The 27138-nt window shown below is 39.5% G+C and overlaps 1 protein-coding gene across 3 annotated transcripts in view; it reads right to left on the bottom strand.

Annotated features, from left to right (window-relative positions):
• kat7b (K(lysine) acetyltransferase 7b) overlaps positions 1-27138 on the bottom strand; it is a 77229-nt gene that overhangs the window by 29524 nt on the left and 20567 nt on the right. For 2 of the 3 annotated variants that reach the window (XM_080213903.1, XM_080213904.1), the window contains 5 exons: positions 19038-19185; positions 14950-15126; positions 8605-8844; positions 5063-5145; positions 3197-3286 (listed from right to left, as the gene is read on the bottom strand). In XM_080213903.1, coding sequence (XP_080070029.1) covers positions 3197-3286; positions 5063-5145; positions 8605-8844; positions 14950-15126; positions 19038-19185 — 738 coding nt within the window. The remainder of the gene's footprint in view (positions 1-3196; positions 3287-5062; positions 5146-8604; positions 8845-14949; positions 15127-19037; positions 19186-27138) is intronic. The other variant, XM_080213905.1, reaches the window with a different exon arrangement.

The following is a 27138-nucleotide window of genomic DNA, read 5'->3' as shown; positions in this document are numbered from 1 at the left end:
GCAGATGAATGGTAACCCCCAAAACACTGAGCGGGATTTTCTGACCCTGACACAGGTGAGTACAGGAAAACTTAGAGAGCTACTGTTAATAACTGTCCAATATTTCCCATCCCACCCATGATGTTGTCTGCTGGTGTCAGGTGCTGCTGCAAAATTACAGCCATTAGCCTTTCCTTTGCATTTACTGCTTTTATTCTCTATATGCTAACCTCACATCTGAAAATGAGCTTCTTTAAAATATTGAATCAAATAATTAGATCTTCAGTTCCATTTGATTAGATCTATATTATTTTAAAAACATTACGTAATTGCAACATTCCAAAAGTATTCTTGTCGGAGATGCTGCAATGTTGCATTACCTAACTGTACTATTCTACCTCTTCAACTTGGAAAGCTTTTGCCTTACGTATCAGAAATGACTCCACCCAGATGATTCCTGTATTGCTGCAAAATTTTCACATTTACTACCACTTAAAAATTGATTTGCTTTACTACTTTGTTCTTCGGTTCACTGAAAAAACCCATCACCCTGATTCTGATGTAAATAATTTGTAAACTGATTTCAGCTCAACATCCATGGGCAAATCATACTTCCAAACCTAAATAAATCCCAAGTTATACCAAAACATAGCTACGTATCCCAGTTTTCAATTTAAGGTGAGATGCATGCTTCATATACAGAAGTGACAGCATCCATCTTCACGCTTTTCTTAATCACCCTCAAAGATTGTCAGGAAAAGAGCGAACATGACCACTTTAATTAACCATTTTCATTGTAACTTCCACTCAACATAATATACTTCTGTTTGAGCCCACTAGTGGCTGAATGTCCCATTGATAGTTACCACGGCTGTTTGTAATCTCTTCCCAAACCTCTCTACAAGCTGGAAGCATTTCCAATTCACAGGTCAATATCAAATCAGTTTAATTTCCCCATATACTTGGGTGACCATTTCCAGGCCTACTGGCTACAATCCACAATACACTCCTTTTTGTAAGTAACTCCCAAGATAAACATCTTACCCATCATATTTAAATCATCCTGATGAAATCCAACCTTGCCCATTAGCTTCATTTCCCTTTCCCCAAAGGTTGGCTGGATCATTCCCCGATGTTAACTTGATTTCCTGTTCCTCAGCATCTGCAGTCTTTCACTATCCACCAATTATTCCCTCCACTGTTCCATTGATCTTAACATTCACTCTCTGTTGACTACATTTTCTATCATTGGCACCTTCCCTTCTTCTTCTTTTTACTCCTCCCCTTCTCTCTTGTCCTCCAGCAATTCTTTTTCAGGTTCTCCCCTACCCTGTTCAACCTCTCTACCATCAAAACCATCCTCTTGGACCAGCGACCCTCTGTCGTTCTCTCTGTCCCCAAACATTCTATACATCCCTGCTCACTCATCTTTTTCTTATCTGCCAAGCTTGCCTTCCTTCTTTATCCTCTTCTTGCATCACCTCTCACTCACTTTCACCTTTTCTCTATCTTCCCTTTCTCGTGGAGTCATACACAGGGCAATCAACTATAAGGATGGCAAGTCTTGTACCCCATTGCAAACCCCCACCGCATTTCCTCCACCCCCAAGAACAGTGAACCATTTGAGATTTCACACGACAAAATGAGATTCTTAATTTAAATCAGCAGTCAGAGATTATGGCCTTTGCCGGCCAGGAAGTGGCCATAATGCTTAGTTTGAATCTTTTTCACATTCCTGTTTTCTGTGCATGTGTCAGATGACAAATGACCACACATGCAGAGTTAGTAGTTTCTCTTGACTTCAAGCCAGGAACTGGTCCTGTGCACACACACAGTTCATTTCTTTAGCTCTTTAGGTGGGAACCACTCTGCATGCATGTGGAGAAGAGAAAGAAAAGTGAAACAGTGTAAAATTGCAGGTCAATAACCTGAAGAGAAGAGCCATGGAGCACGTCTCATGGAGCACGAAATGGGGACGGGGACGGCGAGGAAGTCCCAAACCAGGAAGATCCGAAATCAAGTAACAGGTCAGAAACAGGTCCCGGGTAAGGAACAAGGACAGAGATCAGAAACAAATTGTGTTAAGGAAAGTTAAGAAAAAGGAGCAGAGCAATAGGCTTTGAATTAAAGACAGAACGCTGCGGGGAGCAGGCTTGAAACAAAGTGGGCTCGAGAGAAGTCTGAAGATCCAAGGGGGTAACAGAAAGCTGGTGACTTGCAAGTGCAAAGGCACCCTTTCGGATAAGGGATGTTCTGCTTGAAACAGTCGAAGACGAAAGCGTGCTTAGAAGATGAAGCTTGAGTGTACGCCAAGATCCAAAGGAAAGGAATCTCAGACGGCAAGTTTGAAACCTTGGAGGTGGCTTCTGGTTGAAGATGCCTGAGTGGCGAGACACTTAAAGAGAATTCTAAGGCACTTTCTTCAATTGTGGAGATTGGAAACCCTCATGAAAGGCAGAGTTTCAGTGAGATTAGTTGACTCACAGTGTAGTGAATGTCTGGATGGGTTTTTGAGCAATCCATTGAATCTGTCACTTACTTTGGAGTCTGGTGCATTTGACCACAGTTCACCAGCTGGTTTACATGTACTGCATACTTATCCTGATTATTAGAATATAAGGTAGAAACAATAAGTTGTTTTTTCTTTCTGAATTTGCATGTGTCCGTAAAGTAGTAGCTGGAGTGAAGGAATAGTGAGATTTGCATGATTTTGTGTTTGTATTGAGATATTTCTAAACTTTATGTCTGGTTTAATATAGTTCACTTGTTTAATAAATGTGTTACTCTGTGTGTTAGAAGTTCATCAGTTGACTCCTGTGAATTTTTTCAGTGATTTACTGCCATGATTTCTAAAAAAGGTTAGGATTTATCAAGCCAGGTTGCACACTGGGATCAAACTTGTCTAGTATTATCAGCTGCAATTGTAGCATGTGACAATCTAACAGCTGCAGAGTCACTTTTACTTTACAGATATTTCTGCTGAATTTGGGATTTGATTTCATGTACTGAATTATTAATCCAGTACTCTAAATGTTTTTGTTTAGTAACATTAAAACTAGTTACGCATCTCACTACTATTTGTGGAACAATGCTGAGAGCCAATTGGCTACGTAACAGCACTGGCCTGCAAAAAGAACTGTCTGTCTTGAAGAAGTGAAAGACACAATGTAAATGCAGTTCTTTCTTAATATTTCCAACTGTCGCGATAAGAACTTGCCTGATGCCTGGTTGCATGCCTGTTGTTTTCATCTTGTCTTTGTGATAATGCTCTGTCATCAATCTGCCTTTCACGTTGCTGAGCTCTAACCTGCAAAGGACCGCCAGAAAATTAGCAGTTAAATTCTACAATCCCAGAAACAACCAGATTAATATTAGAGCGGCAAGTTGGGCAAAAGTTTGAGTAATTGGTATCTAAATATTTAATCAAACAACCCAAATCAGAATTAACATCAGCAAACATCAATAATATATATGCTTTATTTATTGAAGTTCAATTTTTATAACATAGCCTATTCAGACACTGCTGGACACAAACACACACAACGCAGAAATAGGGTTAAGCAGCTTCTCTGTTATTCATCAATGCAAACATCTTCATTCTTCTTCCCTGACTGCCACCACACTATAGAATGAGCAGAAAAAGTTGAAGTATGGACCAGTCCAAAGTAACCAAAGCAAAGTTACTGATATTGTATTAATTTGGTTACTTTCTCCATTTCAGGCCCAAAACATTACTGTGTTTCTCCAACTGTATTCCTGTCTTTCTCATTTGAGAATCCAGACTTTTTACAGTACTGGTAAGTGGCTCTTCCAGTTCTGGAGAGATTGATTCCATAAGTGTGAGTGTAGTTTTTGTTACATTTCTATCATTGATTCAAAAGCAGCTGCATAAAACTGGCTGAAACATTGAAGTTTGTCACGTGAAAACACAGCTGAAATATTATTCCAGCACACACTTCTTGATCATCAACTACCAAGTACGCAGACCTTCTATTTAGCACTGACGATATTATAACATGGGTGGTTTGGCACAAGTGCGAGCACGAATTCATAATACTTTGTTGCACAATGTATTGGCACCACAATAGATTCATTAAGATTTTATTGCAGAGCAAAAGAAAAAATGTATGTCTGTCATTTGGATTATATTCTGAAGTATTTTCAGCTCATCATCATCGTGTGTGCTCTGTCCTTAGGACAGGTTCTTGGTTCATTGCAGATGCTTCATCCCGAGCCCTTTGCAGCTTTTTTTTTAAAATGAGGGGTGGTTTGCCTTTGGGAGATGTTGTGACGCACCTGCCTCTAAGCCAGAAGCTCCAGGTTCGAGTCCTACTCCGGGACTTGATTGCCAAGAGAAGTCTGTCCATAATGTAGTTAAACATGTTGATTATATACTTGTAAATATTTCCAATACATCTACAGAAGGCAGTTAAAAGCAGCAGAGTCTACTGGTCAGCCCTTTAAGTAAAAGCCTTTGGTGACAGGTTAGTAACCTGTTCCAGGAAAAAACAATCATGGAAACCAACACAAGCATTTGTTTTGTCTGCCTCTTGTGTCACTAGATGAAATAAAGCCTCCAAGTCCAAGGTTTGCCAATGCCTTTTCCTCTTCGTAGCAGGGTGAAAAGATAGGTCCCAAGTCTTTCGCAACTGGAACAGGAATTGAACGCGCGATGAAAGCGTTCTTCAGAATCACATGCTAACCATCCAGCCAACTGAATCAATCAGCCACCAGTTTCAGCACATGCATTGTAAACCATACACAATAAACCAATTCTGGAAGAACTGTAACTGACTCAGTCTCTTATTGTCATAATTTCAAACGAGACTTTACTGATGCGTCTAAAATCCATCATTTTAACTCAGTGAGCCACAAAACAAGAGTAGTACAATCATAAAGCAATCTCAAAACCAACAGCAGATTGTCAAAGAGGATTTCTTTTAAAAATGTGAAATGATGGGCAAGGTGGTTACATCATCAATTTTCCCCAAGACTCACCTGCCCCATCTACCAAAAACAGGAGGTTAAGAGTAATCTGAAGTAGAATCAGATGTTTCAAAATATAAAGCAGAGTCTACATTACCTTACATTCATCTGCAGACAGATTATGGTATAATGGGCAGCCAGATATGGAGAAATGCCTTTCATGTTTTCCAGTCAAATGACCTACGTTAAACCAGATAAGATAATCACACGATAAACAAAAAATCGTCTCAAAACACATGTCAGCACTGGTTACCCATGTGGTCAGATCTTAGATTCATTTTAAAATGAAAAGGTGTATAAGCAATTCAATTTCAGTCGTAGTTATTTTGATTTTTGTTTCTCCATTTAGGACAGGCTGCACATGAAACTTCACTGAGCAGCATGACCATTCATGAAAGCAAATGCCACCAAGAGGTATATAAAACAAAAGTGCTGGGAAAACTCAACAGGTCTAGCAGCATAAGGAAAGAGAAACAGAATTAACACATCGAGTCTAATATGACTCCAGTTCCGAAAGAGAGTCAAATGTTAACTGATTCTAGTTCTGCAGATGTTGCCGGACCTGAATTTTTCCATCACTTTGTTTTTGTTTCAGATCCCCAGCAAAAGCAGTACTTTGCTTTTCTCCAAAATAAAAATAACTCACCTCAATTAATATTCAAATCAAGCATTAGGTTGAACCATATTCACAGCTAGAAAGGCTGTGCATAAAAAACTATTTGCAGCTGAGACCCAGAGAAATTGCTACATAGAGAATTTGAAACCAAAACTAATGTACAAACTTTGAACCGTAGCAATGCTGCATTAGATATTTATATAATCACGAACAATCATCTTCTGCTTTAAATGGCAGTAAATGCAACATTTTTTCTTCCACGTGCAAAGGACAAACGGACAGTGTGGTATTTTCCAGTTAGGAGGCTCTAACTTCTAGCTTTTTCCAGCAGTCGCCAAACTTTTGCTGCCGTTTATGTCAGCGGGATTTTATTGTCCTACCAATGAAGCACCCCCGCCATGGGTTTCCCAGCGGCAAGGGGTGCATTCAACTGGAAGCCCCATTGACAACAGTGGGACCAGAGATCCCCGTGCCAGCGAGCAGCATCCCCCCCTCCCCCCCCCCCTCCCCCCGTTGTCATGAAGTACGTTGCAGAGGAGGAGGGAAATCGCATCCAATGTTTTCATCCAAGTTGTAGGTAATAAATTAGAGCCCTCACCACAAGACTTGAGCACACAGTCTAGACTGACAACTTCTTGTGTGGAAACACTGCATTGCTGGAGGTTCCACCTTTTGGAAAACATGTTAAGCCAAAAGATCCAATGAGAATTGAAAAGCAGGGGATTTGTCAGGTTTCTTAGCCAATACCAACAAAACCAAATTACCATTTATCTTTTGGCTGTGGGGCATAAAATTTATGGGGGGCATTTTCTGACGTTACAACAGTAAATACAATTCCAAAGTACAACTTGCTTGCAAAAATGCTTTGGGATGCACTCAGGATGTGAGAAGTAATTTTATCATGCAAGAACATTTTTGTACTGCAAAACAATTCCAGAATGCAAATTTTTGGGGAAAATGAAAATCACACAATTAGGTTCCCCACTGCAATTACACATTGGAGGACATTATTTGTTACCTTGTTCCAAAAATATATTTGTACTGAAGATATAAACAGCTCCATAGAAACTAACATTGAATGAAACCACAGAAATATTTGCTCAATTTAGCTAAAATCCACTAGGTGTCAGCAAAGACATCAAAATAGATTCTGGAGAACACATGCAGATCAAAAGAAGCTCAAGGGATCAAGTAATATTGTGGGGGGTGGGGGAATCAGGGTATTGAATTTGATGATCAACCATGATCATAATGAATGGCAGAGCTGGTTCAAAGGACCAAATGGCCTACTCCTGCTTCTATTTTCTATGTACGCTCCTATGTATGAAGCCACAAAATGCTTATTAAAAACAGTTGCATCTATTCCAAAAATATTGTTCTTTGCAATCATAATCTCTTTTAAGTGTCTAAAACAAAAGCATTATATCTCACTCCAGATTTTGTAGATGACTTTTTTTATACTTGAAATGCAGGCCAATCTACTTTTACTGAATAATGCTGAACTCCTGCAGAGTTCCTTAATGTGGCCCCTTTTTATGAAAAGATAAAAAGAAATTGAAAGATAAATTAGCCATGGCTAGCCGCACATTCACTTGGTGTCCCTACGACAGCATTGTCAGCAATCTTGGAGCTGTTCCTCAGACTGCTGTCGAGAATTGGACTTGATTAGGAAGGTATAGTAAAGCAGGGTTTAAAAAAAAAGGGCTGGAAACAAAATTTTATAATTAAATGTAGTAATTCATTTTACTTTCTCTTCAAGCTGTTTATGCCAAAAAGGAACTCGTATCAAAGGTCTTAATATTAAGAAAAACAAACATCAATACATCAAAACTCAAAATGTTTGGACAAAATTCCTGGACTATTGTTTAAAGATTCATGTTGGAAGAGTGCCTAAGAATATACCAGATGAAACAGCATCAAGTAGACACACAGATGCACACGTAAAATCAAGACTTACACATGAAGAAACGCCTGATGAAGGTATTAGAAGACATCAATGGTACTGCCCAAGCAGTTAATGTCTTCATAGGGGAAGGAAATTAATGAAGGGATATAAATGGACAAGGGGTTGGGAAAGAGAGGTGATGGGGGAAAAACACACAAATGGAAACCAATGTTCAGTGACAACCACCCCTTTCTTTGATTTACCTTTTAAGAACCTCTATATACTACCTTACTTTGGTCCTAGGTAAAAAGTATGCTTATCCTATCAGACACAAACTCTCACATGATGCCAACTTGCAATTACCTTATAATTGGGGAAGCAGGAGACAGCAAATTATATATACTTTTCTATTACTTCTGGACCCCAGGTCTTTGTGTTGGAAAGGTTCTCTGTTCAACGATTAGTACTTATTTGTTGCACAACAGAAAACAAATCATGTGAACCTTAAATTGTCTCCCCCAGAAAGACGACAAAAGTAGTTGTATTAAAAATGAACAATAAATATTAGTTCCATGGTAATACATTATTTCCTGAAGATGAAGTTGGCAGACAGTTACAAGTTCTTTCTGGAGCTAGCAGTAGTACACTTTAACTGCTCACATAATAAGCATAATCCTTACTAGCACCATCTGGAAGCCTACCAAGAAAACAGAGGCATGAATTTCTAGTGCACCTTTCAAGAAGTGGATGGTGTGGGGAGATGGCAAAGGAAGCACAGGGAGTGATACAGATCACGGAGTGAGTACTTGATATCACCTTCTCCCCAAGGATGGGAGAGTCACTTTGGACCGTGGTTGTCCACTGACATAAACAGCAACAGCAGTAAAGTTTTGTAAGCAGGTAACATGCATCCTGATCATGCCAGTGAACGGTGATCAAGAAAACCCAAAGAAAAGGTGAAAAAGTTTATTAAAATCGAATTAGACAAACATGAACCTAACAAAACAGTAACATGTACCACTACTGACCGAATATCCATAACCCAATTGTCCTCTTCCTAAGGATTTCTAGAAAGTAAACAGTCTATTGAATTGACAATATTCTTCAAATGTTCAGCAAGCATAGCTGCATGCCCTACCTAATGAATTGCAACCTGGAGTAGGGCACTTCATGTTGAAATTATAACTTTCGTGAAAACGCCGACGCTTGGGCCTATGTGAGAGGTCACTTCCAGAATCTTTCATTGAAGCATCCTTTGCTATACTCTCATCATGCGACGCATTTGGACTGGAAATGTCAATGTCAGATTCCGAGGATGGAGCATTGCCTGTCGGAGTACGTGGGGGAGACTCATCGTGATCAACTGCAGTTTTAGTATCTGAAAGTAGACGGAGAAAAATTAGTAACAGAGACCTTATTGCTTTTAGCATCCAGGATATGAAAAATATCTATTTTTAAGCATTCATGAACTAGCAAGAAAATATTATGGGAGGTAAGTGGTTCTATGGTTTGGAAAAAGAGGAGGAGATGGAGACAAGTATGAACTTCATGACAGGAGGGAGAGGAGGAGGAGAAAAAAATGTGCAGAGCATCAACAACAACTTCTAATTATATACCACCTTGACCAGAATAAAACATGCCAAAGTGTATCATAAGATCACTATAAAATAAAATATGATACCAAGCCACACAAGGAGATATTAGGGCAGATGACTAGTAAGTTTTAAGAAACATCTTCCAAGAGGAAAATGAGGTGAAACAGACAGAAAGGAGGAAATTCCAGAACTTGACAACTGAAGACACAGGAACAGATGGTAAGTCAATTATAATTGGTTATGCACAAGAGAACCAGTTTTGCAATGCAGAAGTATAAGATGAAAATTCAGAGGGCTACCAAATAGAACAGCATTGATAAGAGAGGAAGAAAATTAAGAAAAGTTTCAATAACAAGAATGACAGGCTATTACTAAATCATGAATATATAATACACATACACACACATTTATACACCAGGAAGTGAGGCTTTGCTGGTAATCCGTGCAGGAAGACCCGCAACAACATTCCAAATTAAAGGAATATTATTCGCGTATTGGGAAAGTTTTCAGTTTAACACAATCAAGAATTGGGGTGAACACAAGTGTCTAGTGAGAAAAGAAATCATGCAAGTGTTGAAGACTCATAAGAAAACATCTTTGAAGAAGCAGATTGAGTAAGTTTTTGTTCTATTTTTAAAGAGAAGTACACATTCAGCTATAACGCTTTGACAAGTCTGGAGGCTCAGAATAATGATGACATAAAATGTAAAGAAAGTTGATGAATTTAAAGTGGAACTGTCATAAGGTGGATACAATGATGTATGAAAGAGATTATTTAAAAAAGGAACAATAATAAACCAATAGAAAAAAAACCAACAGAAATGAAGCACAATGTACAGCAGAGATTGAACAACACAAAAAGAAAATAATCAATCACAAACATAGCTTGTTGGAGAGCTATATAAGGATAGGTCAGTGCTGGATGATTCATCAAAATATTTAAGAGCAAATATCTGGAGGAGTACTACAACACCAACAAGTTAACCAATAAAATGACCTTTTAAAAATGTATTCATTCATGGGATGAGAGTGCCACTGGCTAGACCAGCATTTATCGACTTCGAAAAGGACTGACTGCCAAAAAAGGACAAAATGGCAATCATAGATTAGGTTAAAACTTGCAGTAATTTAAGAATTAATAACAGTTTAATTCTTTCACATAGGTCAGCAGATGCAAATTTTCAAGAAAAGGAGAGTAAAACAGATTTAGGATCGTGCACAGACCAAGAATAAGATAAGAGATATGCATTTTGAGGATGACAGTGGGGGAACCTGAAGACCAGAAACCTTGCTGGAGTTCAGAGTGAAGAATTCAACTTCAGGATAAAACTTGATATTTGTCAAAGGTGGAATAATGGTGGAGTTTTTCTTTAAATGAAAAATACCAAGATTAAGATTTTGAAAGCAGTGAGCTAAAAACAGCAGTGTTTCTCAATGGGAAAGGCAAAAAGAAGGAATCACAAAAGTCACAAGAGACAGACTGCTTTGGCAAAGGGTCAGGAGTGTCATAGAGTCTTACAGCATGGAAACAGGCCCTTTGGCCCAACTTGTCCATGCCACCCTTTTTTTTAAACCCCTAAGCTAATCCCAAATGCCTGCATTTGGTCTATATCCCTCTATACCCATCTTACGTAACTATCTAAATGCTTTTTGAAAGACAAAATTGTACCCGTCTCTACTACTACCTCTGGAACTATCTTGTTCCAGACAGTCCCCACCCTCCAAGTGAAAAAAAAATGCCCCGTGGACATTTTTATATCTCTCCCTTCTCACTTTAAACCTATGCCCTCTAGTTTTAGACTTCCCTATCTTTGGGAAAAGGTATTGATGATCTACCTTATCTATGCCCCTCATTATTTTATAGACCTCTATAAGGTCACCCCTCAGCCTCCTACGCTTCAGAAAAAAAGTCCCAGTCTATCCAGCCTCTCCTTATAACTCAGACCATCAAGTCCCAGTAGCAACCTCATAGATCTTTTCTGCACTCTTTCTAGTTTAATAATATCCTTTCTATAATAAGGTGACTAAAACTGCACACAGTAATCCAAGTATGGCCTTACCAATGTCTTGTACAACTTCAACAAGATGTCCCAAATCTTGCATTCAATGTTCTGACCGATGAAACCAAGCATGCCGAATGCCTTCTTCATTACTCTGTCGACCTGTGACTCTACTTCCAAGGAGCTATGAATATGTACCCTAGATCTCTTTGTTCTGTAACTCTCCCCGATGCCCTACCATTAACTGAGTAATTCCTGCCCTGGTTCAATCTACCAAAGTGCATCAACCCACGTTTGTCTAAATTAAACTCCATCTGCCTTTCATCAGCTCACTGGTCCAATTGATTAAGATCCCGTTGCAATCGGAGACAACTTTCTTCACTGTCCACTATGCCACCAATCTTGGTGTCATCTGCAAACTTACTAACCATGCCTTCTATATTCTCACCCAAATCATTAATACAAATGACAAAGTGGACCAAGCACTGATCCCGGAGGCACACCGCTGGTCACAGGCCTCCAGAGTGGGATGCAAATTATGACAATAATAGATTAGGCCTGAAAAAAAATCATTGTTACTTTATTTAGCAGTACAGAATTGCAGTAATGACTCACTTAACTCAAATGGTAAAATTTTTCAGGTTGAACAAAATAACGAACACACTTTATAGCTGGGGCCTCAACTACTTACCATTTATACAGATGATCTGGAGGAGGGAGCCGAGTGTAAGGTGTCAAAATTTGCTGATGACACAAAGATAAGTGGAACAGCAAATTGTGCTGAGGGTATAGAAAGTCTGCAGAGGGATCTAGATAGGCTGAGCGAGTGGGCAAGGACCTGGCAGGTGGAATACAATGTTGGCAAGTGTGAGGTTATCCGCTTTGGTAGGAATAATAGTAGGAAGGACTACTACTTACAGGGCGAAAAGCTGCAGCATGCTACGGTGCAGAGGGACCTGGAGGTCCTCGTGCATGAGTCGCAAAAACCCAGCCTACAGGTGCAGCAGGTGGTCAGGAAGGCAAATGGGATGCTGGCCTTCATAGCGAGGGGTCTTGCTGCAACTGTACAGGGCACTGGTGAGGCCGCAGCTGGAGTACTGTGTGCAGTTTTTGTCGCCGCACTTGCGCAAGGATATTTTGGCCTTGGAGGGAGTGCAGAGGAGGTTTACTAGGCTGATACCGGAGTTGAGGGGGTTGAGCTACGAAGAGAGGCTGAATAGACTGGGCTTGTACTCGTTAAGAGTTTAGAAGGATGAGGGGGATCTTATTGAGACGTATAAGATGATGAAAGGGATGGATAGGGTAGAGGTGGAGAGGTTCTTCCCGCTCAGAAAGGACAGCAGGACTAGAAGGCACAGCCTCAAGATAAGGTGGGGTGGGGTGGGGGGCAGTTTAGAACAGAGTTGAGGAGGAACTTCTTCACTCAAAGGGTGGTGAATCTCTGGAATTCTCTGCCCGTTGAAATGGTGGAGGCTACCTCGCTAAATATATTTAAGACGCGGGTAGATAGGTTTTTGGCAGGCAAGGGGATTAAGGGTTATGGGGAGAAAGCGGGGAAGTGGAACTGAGCCACTTCAGATCAGCCATGATCTTACTGAATGGCGGGGCAGGCTCAAAGGGCTAGATGGCTTACTCCTGCTCCTATTTCTTATGTTATTATTTCCACATAAAAGGGTAATCATACATGACTTAAGAATAAATCACTTCTGGCCATTCTCCCCTGCACTTCAACCTTCCCAGTCTTTTGTCAATTTGCTACCTTATTGCACATCTTCCACCGACCATTGACTTTTCCGCCTATGTAGATCAATTCTATCTTTGCTGTTCACAACAGTAAGGGAAGACCTGCCAGACCTCCTACCAAGTACCCAAAACCAACACCTGTTCAGCATAACGTTGTGAGATATTTATTATCTAGGTAATTGAATTCATTGTTTAATATTGATAGTTTAAGGAACCAAATTCAAATCTAACTCAACGTCATAATTATCTATCATCTTAGATGATTCTACAAAAACAAAATGCAGGAATATCCAATATTTACAACACTTAAGTAATTTTTCCCAATTGCTTCTGTAGAAAATAGATCATGGATATTAAATCAGAAAGCATTCTCCACCGGCATGTATGTAGATTTTACATTCAAATGACCTTGCAATCTCTCTAAGTGATATAATTAACTCCCGACTGAATCGTAGATAGAATTTGGATCCGGTAGAAACCTATCACAAAGGAATTTCACTCCTCCCCTGGTCAAGTTAAGAGCATTAAAAATGTTTCAAAAACACATCATTTACAAAACTTGAAGTATTGGCAATGCTGAAAGAATCACAGTCCTTTATTCAGTACTCGAAAAAATATATTCTACACTTTTCAATGTAGAACAAACTTTTGTCCTTCGATATTTACTTCTCTTTAGTTCTTCCAATTTTAAAATCAAACAAAAATTATTCAATTCTTTTTCTTTCTGCTTTAATAGCAATAGCTTTACCCAGCCTTTGATCATATCTAAACCTTGCAGAATCATTTTACTTCATCTACCCTTACAACATAAGATAACCACTTTTTTGAACTTTTAAGCATGCCTGAAGCACAAGAGTTTACTTTTGTACCTCTGCCAAACTACAATGCCAAAGCAAGTAAACAAAATACAGGAATTTCAAAAGCCTGGTTGCACCAGTTGCTTAAATGATGCTCGACAATCAAAGCAACTTCAGCGCTGACATAATATGTTCAAGTAAACTCGATATGGAGCAAATGAGATGATCCAAGACAAATATGGTTGCCATGGCACTGTAAGCCTCTTTTTGTGTGTAACAAAAGCACAAGGTAAATGCATGCTGTCAGCAGAACAAATAACGGTACAAACAAGCTCCACTGAAAGCACAGAACAATTTTAAACATTTCCATTACAAGCACAATGAAACTTAAGATAAATTCTAAGCTGGCAGATGCACTAAATGGAATCTAAAATTGAATTTAGTAGTAGCAGAATTGTTGAATTTTTCCATTGAAATTACAGCACAGAAAAAAGGCAGAAAGTCTGCTTTCATTGGCATGGTTAAAAGTAACAAGGCAATCTTTTATGAAGAACCTGGTCTAAGAGAACATATGAGTTTTTCAATCCACCTTTTTTTTTTAATTCACCTGTAGTATAAACAGATCATCTAAGAAATAAGTGGTACACTGAGAAAATGGGTCCGTGGACTAACAGTTTTGACCAAATATATTTACACAAATTATTAAAAGATAAAAATTCCAAAAAGTAAAAACTTATTTCCCTTCATTACCTGGCAAATCCTGTAATTATTTACTCAGCTTGAATAAAACACAAAATTCTCTATATTACTTTTTTCCCATCCTCCCCCAGGAAGCAAAACAAAGCAACAATCACAATGAAATATCCTCACTTGCATTTTGATTAGAAAATAACCAAGAAAATTAAGGAATCCATCAACGTTGCTTCAGCAACAAGATTCCTTTTGTGACTGCTTTGTTGGATTAGTTAGCTGTTTGGCTTGGTAAAGTTAATTGGGGCTGTGATGTTTTGTAGTACATGACAGCTTCCCAGGAGTAAAAGGCACAAAAATGGAGAAAGAAAAATAAAGACAAAGAGGAAGCTGAAATTAGAACAGAAGAAGAAAAAAAAATGTCTTAAGGATTACCTTACATTAAAAGTAAATCATAAGCACCAGCACTGATAAAGGATTTGAAAAACAAGCATATCAACGTGATTTGCTATTTGATGTAATTTTTCTTATAAAAACACATGACTCTAACTGAATTACTAAAAAGTTACTGCTCTGCATGAGTTTAATTGATGATTTTATTTCAACTTATAAATCAGAAACATGTCATGGGCAGTTGAAAATATGCCCATGATCTTACCTTTGTCTGACAATTCAACTGCATGCTCTGTTTCTGATCCAGAGGACCGAGTCTGTCGCAGTGGGTATTTCTTAGGAGTGACTGGAGTTGTCTGCTGTTGGCTACGCGTCACTCTTCTCGTAGCATAGGCAGGTTCATCTGAGGCATACGATGGTATCTGGCGTACCGGGCTAGAATCTGCACAAAGTTTGTTAAGACAAAGTCATTTTAGACAGAGAAATAAAATGCAGCTAGCTCTTACAAACTAAATTAACAGAAGAAGTAGTTTTAATGCCAGCCTGCATTTTCACTTTTTTCTTAAATAAACATCTTGCAAACTTTTATCTGACTATAATTAATGACCAGCTTTACATTGAAACATACAAGCTGAACTAAACAGACCGGTAGAGCAACTTGAAATTAAAATCAGATTTAGCAATTTAAAAAGTAGGTTAAGTACAAGATATTGTATGGGTCAGCATATGCAGATAAAAAGTGTTTAGGTCTATTTAATCCAATCAACACTACCAACCATACACGGTTACGAAGTCCAGTTAACTTTGGGACCAATGGGCTGTAGAGAGTTTTTAAAAGCTGAGAGGTTAAAAACATGATTTATTTTATCTGACGCCTTGCTGTCTTACTTGTGGCCTGCGTTATCAACTAATACCGCATTTTCCATGTGGGAAATAGGATAATTTCGCACAGTATATGTGAACCATTAAGGCTGATCATTCAGATAATCCTATCCAGTGAAGTTCAAGCTTTTGTTTCATTAGAACATAAGAAATATGAGAAGCAGTAAACCATGTAGCCTTGCAAGACCACTTTGCCATTCAGTACAATTGTGGCTGATTTTCATTCTCAATTCCATTTACCCCCATATTCACAATTCCAAGAAATGAAAAATTATCTATTGGATACTTGGATATATTCAACAATTAAACATCACAACTTTGGAGTAAAGAATTTGAAAGATTCACTACCCTCTAATGGATACATTTCTCCTCACCTCAGTCGTATATGATTGACCCCTTATCCTAAAACTGTGCCCAAATTCTAGATTACCTAGCCAGTGGAAACAAACTCCTGGTGTCAATCCTGTCAAACCCCTTCAGAATCTTATATGAGACAACCAGTCATTCTTCTAACTCAAGAGGGGAAAGGATAAGTTTACTCAGGCTGTCATCAACAGACAACTCTCATCCCTGAAACCAACTGAGTGAATCTACAATGTATGACCTCCTTCTTTACATATGGAGACCAGAACTGTGCACTGTACTCCAGGTGTGGTTGCACCAAAGTCTATGTAATTGCTGCAAGACTTGTGTGTTCTTGTAGTCCAGTCCTTTTGCAATTAAGGACAACATGCCACTTATATTCCTTATTGCTTGTTGTACCTGCATGCGAACTCTCTTGTGCAAGTATCCAAAGTCTTTTTGAACATTGACATACAAAAGTCCCAGTTTTTTAAAAATCTGTTTTTTTATTCTTAATACCAAAGTGAACAACCTTATACATATCCACATTATACTCCCTTTGTTATCTTGTTGCCTATTCACTTGTTTTACACATAGATTATTTAAGATGACATTACATGTGGTTCAACAATTGTGCTACCCCAGCTTTTATGACAAATGATGGGCATTCAAAACAAAGATTTGCAAGTTCGCGGATGATACTAAGATTGCCGGAGTTGCAGATGGTAATGAAGATTGTCAGAGGATACAGATAGGGTGAAAAATTAGGCGGAGAAATGGAATTTAATCTGGACAAATGTGAAGCGATGCATTTCAGCAGATCCAATTCAGGTAGGAGCTGTAAAATAAATAACAGGATCATCAGGAGCATAGACACCCAGAGAGATCTGGGAGTACAGATCCTTGGAAGTGGCAGCACAGGTGGAAAAAGTGGTGAAGAACACATCTGGCACGCTTGCTTTCATCAGATAGGGCATCGAGTATAAAAGTAGGCAAACGGTTACAGTTACAGTTGTATAAAACACTGGTTAGGCCACATTTGGAATATTGTGCCCAATCCTGGTCACCACGCTACCAGGACGTGGAGGCTTCGGAGAGAGTACAGAAAAGGTTTACCAGGATGTTGCCTGGTATGGGGGGTATTAGCTATGAGGAGAGATTGAATAAACTGGAATGGTTCTCCCTGGAAAGACAGAGGCTCAGGGTGACCTGATAAAAGTTTATAAAATTATGAGGGGTATAGATAAGGTGAACAGTTGGAAACTTTTCCCCAGGGCAGAAATTGCAATTACAAGGGGGCACAAGTTCAAGATAAGGAGGGGAAGGTTCAGTGGAGATGTGCAGGGAAAGTTTTTTTTTTACACAGAGGGTGGTGAGAGCCTGGAATGCATTGCCAGTGACGTAGTTGAGACAGTTACATTAGCCACATATAAGACTTATCTTGACAGACATATGAACAAACAGGGAATAGAGGGATATAAGCAGTAGGTCTAGATAGGACAATGTGATCAGCGCAGGCTTGGAAGGCCGAAAGGCCTGTTCCTATGCTGTACTGTTCTTTACTCTTTGTTTTATTTGTTTTTAGCTTGGCATTTTAAAAATAACTGTTTCCTCGCAGGTGGAATTTGGACTGTGTATAAATACGGTAAACTACAGTTTTAGTATCAAAGTGCATGTTACAAATTCATCCTGACAAGTAAGGGCAGCTAGAGAATATGTTTAAATTATTTTCTTCTTCTCTTCCTGAATATAGTAGTTCATGGTGCAGCCATCGTTAGTACCTCAACCATCAAATGACCATTATTCAGAATAAAAGCTAATCTACATGGCGTGTCACAACAGACTCGTGAACTACAGTAAACATGCCTATTTTCATAAACTGATCACAAAGAACAGGACTTCTTAGCCAAATCCAGCCTCATTCTTGTAAAAAGACTGACACTTCCACATTTTTCTGCTGCTAACACTTTCACAGGGAGCTGGGGTCAGGCCCAGGTTGTTGACTCTCCGTTGATCAACAAACTGGTTAAAGAGCAGCTCTGTAAGACCCCAAAATTGCACTGGCCTTTTTTTAAATAAAGGAAGTGAGTTTTCTACCTGGGAAGTTTGCAGACTGTGAGCTAGGGAGACTAGGCTAAATTGGCCCTTGTTCTTTTCCTGTCTTGCCTTGGGTACTGTAGAAGCCCTAGGATATTAATTTACAATTCTGGCCAAATTTTCAAATTTCCCTCTGTTTCACTAACACCAAGCTTCCTATTGTTTTTCCATTATTGATAGGCCCTCATTTAGCCCCTATAATTTTCTCCACCCTTTGCCTTTTTTAAAAAAGATAAATTCCTAAAATACTTCTCTTCTACAGTACCTTACAACCCAAACCTGTTTATTTCAATAATGTAATTGCCTACCTAGCAGCCATTGTTCTGCATTCTTTAATTTGAAGCAGTGTGAACTGTGTTCTTGTACAAACAGTACTGTAGAATTGGAAATAGTTGTTGATTGGCACAAGAGCAGTGAGCCCTCACTGAGTATCTAATTTTCTACATGACCATAAGCATTTGTCAAACTATTTCAAATAAAAACAATAATTAAATCTGATCTTTTAGAGATTAAATAAATCGCTAAATGAGATTTATAAATCAATCTATATTAATGTGTTCAAAAAAAGCTTATCATTTTTTATACCAAATTTCTTGATTTAAGAGTTTTTAGAGATGATGGGGTTGGCATTATTGCTAAAATTACATTACAGTCATGTCCCTATCTGTCATTAACAAAAGCAACCCAGCCTACATCATCAGATCATAATCTGGAGCAGAAACAAGGATTCCCCTTATTAGGGTTGCTGAGGTCAACTGTATCACACCTCCCACTAACCCAACTGCAACCGGCTTATTAACACAGGCTGAAATCACATCTAAGAACTTTATGATATATTTGATTTAGCTATTCATCGATTGAACAAGTCACTTGGAGATCTTCAAAGCTTTTTCATTTCACTTTACAAAAGGACATTTTGTGTTAATTTTATATAATCTTTTTGACTATAGAATAAACCACCAGTTTGATAATTTTGGACAAACTTTTATCAACCATTAAATTTTATTTAACTGTCCTCCTATAATCATGTACCTTGAGAGCTCTGGCTGTTTCGTAATGAAGATCTGGTTAATCTGGTAGATCTCCTTGGTTGTCCATCACTCTCAGAGCTATCTGTATGGTCCAGATCAGCAGAGAAGTCAGAATCTTCTGTGCCCTCAGAGCTGCTGCCTGCCTGACGCTGAAATAGAATGCACAAAGGAAAAACTGCTTAAAAAAATACTGTACACATATGTTCTCAATAATTAGCTATTAGGAGGGACAAGGGTTGGCAGGATCACTATGTTCTATTTAACCAATAACCTGATGCAAATGTGAGATTCCTTTGTCTATGTTGCCAAGGTGAAATTCAGCTCAAGGTAATGGGATAAAGTTTTCTTCCTACTTACTCTTAAGAGCCCTACGTGAAATTAATTTGGTTACTCTCAACTGAATGCCTCCTGGAAATAGGGACACAGCACAAGCTGCAATAATTTGACATAAATTGGCAAAGTCCACTCAAAGGGTCCAAACAATAGTGAGAAAGAAAAGTTCAGAGTAGCGAAGGTATGAACATACTGCTGATAGAAACATATATAGTTGGAATAGAGCAGAATTAGCTTTATTATATATTTAGCTAATAACGCACTTGACCCAAAAGAGTTCTTGTGGTGCAGTGGGTAGCATCCGAGATCTGAACGAGAAGCTCGGGGTTCGAGCCCCAATCCATGAATTGATGTGGCCAACAACTATCAACTTGCAAAATCCTTCCAACATGCCAATGGCAGGCGTTAAGAGTGGGAGAGACACTGGATCAGCCATGACTTGGTGCAGAGTGGCATCCCTTAAGCAATAAGCTTCTGGTGACAGGTTAGCAACTTGTTCCAAATAAAGCTCACTATGGAATCAGATTTATGTACCAGTAGGTGTGGGAAGAAAAACAACACATGACCCAATCATCCTAAAAATTTGTGAATTATTAAAAATAACAATGTTTAGCTGACTCAGACAAAAGCATTCCCATCAGTAAGTATTCTTTCTCATATTTCTTGATGTCTCTGCAGTCTTTGGCATAGTCAACCACACCACCTCCCTCACAATGCCTCCTCTCACTTCTCCAACTCAGTGGAACTGCCCTTCTTTGGTCTTACTATTATCCAATTGTAGCATTCTAGCTTACCCTCCCAATCTTGGATGATTATATTTGAAATCCCACCCCAAAGCTCAACTCTTGGTAACCTATTCCTCATTGATGTGCTACTCCTGGGCAACAACACTACAGACAGGGGGTCAGCTTTCAAAATATACTGACAACAATCTAGCTCAACCTCTCCCGACCCCACCAATGTCTCTGGTGCTGGATAATGTGCCTGACACCCAGTCTTGGATGAACCACAACTTATTTAATTTTATCATTACGAAGGAGTGAATGTTTGTGGATGTGGTGCTCATCAAATAGGTTGCTTTCTACTGAATGGTTTTGAGCATCTTGAGTTTTGTTGGAGCTGGGCTTTTCCAGGCAAGCGCAGAACAACATTCCATCACGCTCCTGACTTATGCCTTGTAGATGGTGGACAAGCTTTGAAGAGTCAAGAGGTGAGTTAGTCGCTGCAAGATTCCGATCCTCTGATCTGCTCTTGCAGTCATGATATTTATATGTTTGGTCCAGTTCAGTTGTTGGTCATTTGTAACTCCCAGAATTTTGATAATGGGGGATTCATAGCATGGGGGTCATGCTATTGAGTGTCATGGGGTGATTGTTATATTCTTTCTCGTTTGAGATGGTCATTGCTTGGCATTTGTGTGGCGCAAATGTTATTTTCAATTTGTCAGCCCAAGCCTGGATATTGTCCAGATCTTGCTGCATTTGGACATGGACTGCTTCATTATCTGAAGAGTCGCAAATGGTGGTCAACATGGTGCAAACATCTTTGAACATCCTACTCTGACTTCACGATAGAACTGAGATGATTTAATCGCAACAATCTTCCTTTGTGCTAGGTATGACACCAACAAGTGAAGACTGACTGCAGTTTTGCGAGGACTACTTGAGGCTACACCTGGTCAAATACTGCCTGGATGTTAAAGGCAGTCACTCTCTCCTCACATCTGGTGTGTTGATGTTGGCATTGGACTGGGATGGGCACAGTAGGAAGTCTCACAACACCAGGTTAAAATCCAACAAATTTATTTGGTACCACGAGTTTTCGGAGCGCTGGTCCTTCATCAGGTGAGTTCACAAATAAACCTGTTGGACTTTAACCCGGTGTTGAGAGACTTCTTACTGTGCTCACTTCTGGAGTTCAGCTCTTTTGTCCATGTATAGACCAAGGCTGTAATGAGGTCAGGAGCTGAGTGATTCCAGTGGAACCAAAATTGAGTGTCAGCGAGCAGGTTATTGCTATGCAAGTATCACTTGATGGCACTATGATGATCCCTTCCGTCACTTTATTGATGATTGAGAGTAGACTAATGGGGAGATAATTGGCCAGGTTGGATTTGTCCTGTTTCTTGTGTACAGGACATAGCTGGGTAATTTTCCACATTGCTGGGTAGATACCAGTGTTGTAGCTGTACTGGAACAGATTGGCTTGAGACATGGCAAGTTTAAAAGTTTAAAGTTTATTTTATCAGTGTCACAAGTAGGCTTATATCAATACTGCAATGAAGTTACTGTGAAAATTTTGTAGTATAAGTCTTCACGGAATATTGTCAATGTTCATAGCTTTTGAATGATTCAGTACCTTCAGCTGCTTTTTGACATCATGTGAAGTAAATCAAATTGCATCGGGTTGCTGAAGACTGGCATCCATAATGCTGGAACCTCTAAGAGGCTGAATGGATCATTCACTCAGTACTTCTGGCTGAATATTTCAGCAAATGTTTTAACCTTTCCTTTTTTACTGATGTACTGAGCTCCTCCATCATGGAGGATGGGGATATTTGTGGAGCTTCCTCCTCCAATGAGTAATTTGTTTAATTGTGCAGCACAGTAGCACAGTGGTTAGCACTGCTGCCTCATGCCAATTCGAACTGCAGGTATTGTCAAGGGAGACAGTAAGGCCTCTTAAGGATCAACAAGGTCATCTATGTGTGGATCCACAAGAGATGGGTGAGGTCTTAAATGAATATTTCTCATCAGTATTCACTGTTGAGAAATGTACGTATGTTCGGGAACTTGGGGAAATAAATAGCGATATCTTGACGAGTGTACATATTACAGAAAAGGAAGTGCTGGAAGTCTTAAAGCACATCAAGATAGATAAATCTCCAGGAGATGAAGTGTATCTCAGGACATTGTAGGAAGCCAGGGAGGAAGACCAGAGGGTGGCAAATGTTGTTGCTTTGTTTAAAAAAGGCTGCAGAGAAAAGCCTGGGAACTACAGGCCAGTGGTAGGTAAGTTGTTGGAAGGTATTTTGAGAGACAGGATCTAGACATTTAGAGACACAAGGACTGATTAGGGACAGTCAGCATGGCTTTGTGAGTGGAAAATCATGTCGTACAAGTCTGATTAAGTTTTTTGAAGGGGTAATCAAGAAGGTAGTTGAGGGCAGTGAAGTTGATGTTGCCTACATGGACTTTAGCAAGGCCTTTGACAAGGTACCGCATGGTAGGTTGTTGCGTAAGATTATCTCAGGTGATCCAGGGTGAGGTAGCTAAATGGATACAAAATTGGCTTGATAACAGAAAAAGTCTGACAACACCAGGTTTTAGTCCAACCTATTTATTTGATAATATACTCGCAAGCTTTCGGGTTAGCCCCTTCATCAGGTGAATCACCTGACGAAGGGGCTAACCCGAAAGCTTGCGAGTATATTATCAAATAAATAGGTTGGACTAAAACCTAGTGTTGTCAGACTTTTTACTGTGTTTACACCAGTCCAACGCCGGCATACCCACATCTTGATAACAGAAGCCAGAGGGTGGTCGGAGAGGGTTGTTTTTCAAACTGGAGACTTGTGACCAGCAGTGTGCCTCAGGGATTGGTGCTGGGTCCACTGTTGTTTGTCATTTATATTAATGATTTGAATGAGAATATAGGAGGCATAGTAAGTTTGCAGATGACACCATTATTGAAGGCACAGCAGACAGTGAAGAAGGTTATCTCGGATTGCAATGGGATCAATTGGGCCAGTGGACTGACGAATGGCAGATGAAGTTTAATTTAGATAAACGTGAGGTGATGCATTTTTGGTAGACTGAACCAGGGCAGGAATTACTCAGTTAATGGTAGGGCATTAGGGAGAGTTACAGAACAAAGAGATCTGGGGGTACAGGTTCATAACTCCTTGGAAATGAAGTCACAGGTGGACATAGTAGTGAAGAAGGCATTCAGCATGCTTGGTTTCATTGGTCAGAGCACTGAATACAGGAGTTGGAACATCTTGTTGAAGTTGTACAAAACATTGGTAAGGCCATACTTGGAATACTGTGTACAGTTCTGGTCACCCTATTATAGAAAGGATATTATTAAACTAGAAAGAGTGCAGAAAAGATTTACTAGGATGCTACCAGGACTTGATAGTTTGAGTTATAAGGAGAGGCTGTGATGGCCCATAGGGTGTCAGTGAGACCCTATAGGCCATCAACAGCTGCAGAATTGTACCCAACCACAAACTGTAACCTCATGGCACAGCATATCCCCCACTCTATCCTTACCACCAAGCCAGGGAGTCAACCCTGGCTCAATGAGGAGTGCAGAAGCAACACCAGGAATACTAAAAATAAGGTGTCAGCATGGTGAACCTACAATTCAGGATTGCTCGCTAAACAATGTAAGCAGCATACAATTGATGGAACTAAGTGATCCCATAACCAATGGATCAGATCTAAGTTCTGCAGATCTGCCATATCCAGTCCTAAATGGTGGTAGAATCTGTAGAATCTGCAGTGTGGAAGGAGGCCATTTGGCCCATTGAGTTTTTCCTCTGGAGCATTGAAGGTTGAGGGGTGATCTTAAAAAGGTCTATAGAGTAATGAGGGGCATAGATCGGCTAGATAGTCGATGTATTTTCCCAAAGATAAGGGAGTCTAAAACTAGACGGCACAGATTTAAGGTGAGAGGGGAGAGATACAGGAGTCCAGAGGGACAACGTTTCACAGAAGTTGGTGAGTGGAACAAGCTGCCAGAGGTAGTAGTAGAGGCAGGTACAATTTTGAAGCATTTAGACAGTTATATGGGTAAGATAGGTTGAGACCGAGATATGGCCAAATGCAGGCAATTGGGACTCACTTAGGGGTTTAAACAAAACGGCAGCATGGACAAGTTGGGCCGATGGGTCTGTTTTCATGCTGTAAACCTCTATGACTCTATGAAGTGGCTGTCTGCGTGGAATTTACACTTTCTCCACAAGTCTGCGTGGATTTCCTTTGGGTGCTCCGGTTTCCTCCCACATTTCAATGATGTGTGGGTTAGGTTGACTGACCATGCTAAATTGACCCTTAGTGACAGGGGGGATTTGCAGCGTACATGCATGGAGTTAAGAGGTGGATTGTAGTCGATGCAAACTCAATGGGCCAAATGGCCTCCTACCACACTGCAGATTCTACAGATTCTACCACCATTCACGACTGGATATGGCAGATCTGCAGAACTTAGATCTGATCCATTGGTTATGGGATCACTTAGTTCCGTCAATTGTATGCTGCTTACATTGTTTAGCGAGCAATCCTGAATTGTAGGTTCACCATGCTGACACCTTATTTTTAGTATTCCTGGTGTTGCTTCTGCACTCTTCATTGAGCCAGGGTTGACTCCCTGGCTTGGTGGTAAGGATAGAGTGGGGGATATGCTGTGCCATGAGGTTACAGTTTGTGGTTGGGTACAATTCTGCAGCTGTTGATGGCCTATAGGGTCTCACTGACACCCTACTGGCCATCACAACAACAGAATTGTAACAGGTGGACAGCTTTCTTTGCAAACATTTGACCTGAAGTCAATGCTGAGGACTCCCAAGGCAACACCCAACCAACTGTGTACCACTGTGCTGCCACCTCTGCTGGGTCAATTCAGTAGGACAGGACACATCCAGGGATGGTGATGGTAGTTCCCTGGGACATTCAAAAGCAGGGAAGAAACTGTTCTTAAGTTGGTTGATACGTGACCTCAGATTTTTGTATCTTTTTCCTGACGCAAGAAGGTGGAAGAGAGTCTGTCAGGTGTGTGTGGGGTCCTTAATTATGCTGGCTGCTTTGCCGAGGCAGCAGGAAGTGTAGACAGACTCAATGGACAGGAGGCTGATTTGCATGATGAATTTGGCTACATTCACGACCTTTGTAGTTTGACTTTAAGAGAGGGATGACAAATATATATTTCAACTAGTTAAGTGAATCTGGAATAAAAATAACTTTTTTTTCCACCAGAATTATCCTTCAGATTCAATTAATTCCCTAAACATTTGCCTTGTGGAAATGCTCGTAATGACTAAATATTAAGAAAACTTTCTGATTCAGAAAACAACTATGAATATTCTCTGATATAAAAAACAAATTCCAGAAGAAATAAAGATTGCAGTTTCTTCAGTCTTCTTTCCAATACATGTTTTTAAAATCAATAGGTTTCTAACAACTGACTACAGACAAGACAGTTGAACATATATGGCAAGTTACACTTTAGGGGGAAAACTGAAATGCCCATGACAAATGCTTACACTGTAATAACTGGTATGTCTTTTAAGGTACTAACTTAAGCAGCACAAAATAATTCAGCAGGTTTTGTGTATTTGCACGTTTCTTCCCGCTCCCCAAAAATCTTTAGAATTACTCAATAGTGGTTGCACAGAGGTAACTTAAGTCAAGTGATTGAAGCAGAAACAGAGGAAAGCGACAATCTTACTGGATCAGCTACTTTTGTTATTTATTCTAGAATAAAGTCAATAAAATCAAAAACAGTTTTGCTGTTGTGGTTCTGAACATCAGAAATAATCAGTTTAATTCTTATAAATTGTAATGAAGAAAGATAATAAGAAATTGGAGTAGGCTATTCAGCCGTTAAGCCTGTTCCCCCATTCAATAAGATCATGCCTGATCTGACTGTAGCTTTAACTCCCGACATCTGCCTGAGTCTATAAACTTGACTCCCTCTTTGGTCAAAAATCCAAAATCTGCCAAATCTTTTCCTATTCACTTAACCAATTTACATCATTTTGTGTCCTCGTCATAACTTGCTTTTCTACTTTATGGCATCAGAAAATTTTGTTTCCACGTACTCAGTTCCTTTCTCCAACTCATTATAGATTGTAAATAGTTGAGGCCCCAGTACTTAGCCCCTGTGGCACTCTATTAGTTACAACTTGCCAACCTGAAAATGACACATTTATTCTGACCCTCTGCTTCCTATTAGCTAACCAAGCTATTATCCTTCCTCCAATTTAAGCTCCTACTTCTGTTATAACCTCTTATGTAGCATCTTATCATAAACCTTTTGGAAGTCATTTACTAGTTATCCACTATCCTTGACGCTTATTTCTTCAAAACTATCATAAATTAGTCAAACACAATTTCCTTTTCACAAAACCAAACTGCATTATGATTTTCTAAACATCCTATTACCTCCTTAATAATGGACTCTCCCGAGTGAGGAGACCAAAACCGTTCACAGTATTCCAGATATGGTCTCAAATAAGGCCCTGTACAGCTGTAGCAACACTCCCCTACTTTCATACTCTATTCCTCTTGTAATAAAGGCCAATATTTCATTTACCTTCCCAATCAGGACAGACTTTGGGCTAACTGGTCTAAAGTTTCCTGCATTCTGTATCCCCCTCTTTTTTAAAAGATGTGTTGTATTTGCAGTTTTCCAATTGCTAGGACCTTTCCAAAAACCACAGAATTTTGGAAAATTACAACCTATGCATTCACTGTGTCTGCAGCCAACTATTTTTAGATCCTAAGATACAGATCAGTTGCGTGGGACTTGTCAGCCTTCAGTCCAAGTAGTTTTCCCAATACTTTTTTTTTCCCCCAAGCAATCGTGCTTGCTTTAAGTTCCTCCCTCCCCTTTCCATCTTCTGTGAGAACTGATACAAAATACACTCTATGGTTCTACCATTTCCTCCTTTCCTAGTCTTAATATCTAAGGGCCAGTGTTCATTTCAGCTACTCTTTTCCTTCTTATACACTTGTAGAAACTTTTACTGCTTGGTTTTATATTTT

This window comes from Carcharhinus amblyrhynchos, chromosome 27, assembly GCF_965287045.1.
Source record: "Carcharhinus amblyrhynchos chromosome 27, sCarAmb.v2.hapA, whole genome shotgun sequence".
In the NCBI taxonomy this organism is placed as follows: Eukaryota; Metazoa; Chordata; class Chondrichthyes; order Carcharhiniformes; family Carcharhinidae; genus Carcharhinus; species Carcharhinus amblyrhynchos.
The sequence above is the reverse complement of the archived record's forward strand: the minus strand, read 5'-3'. Positions and strand labels throughout refer to the sequence as shown.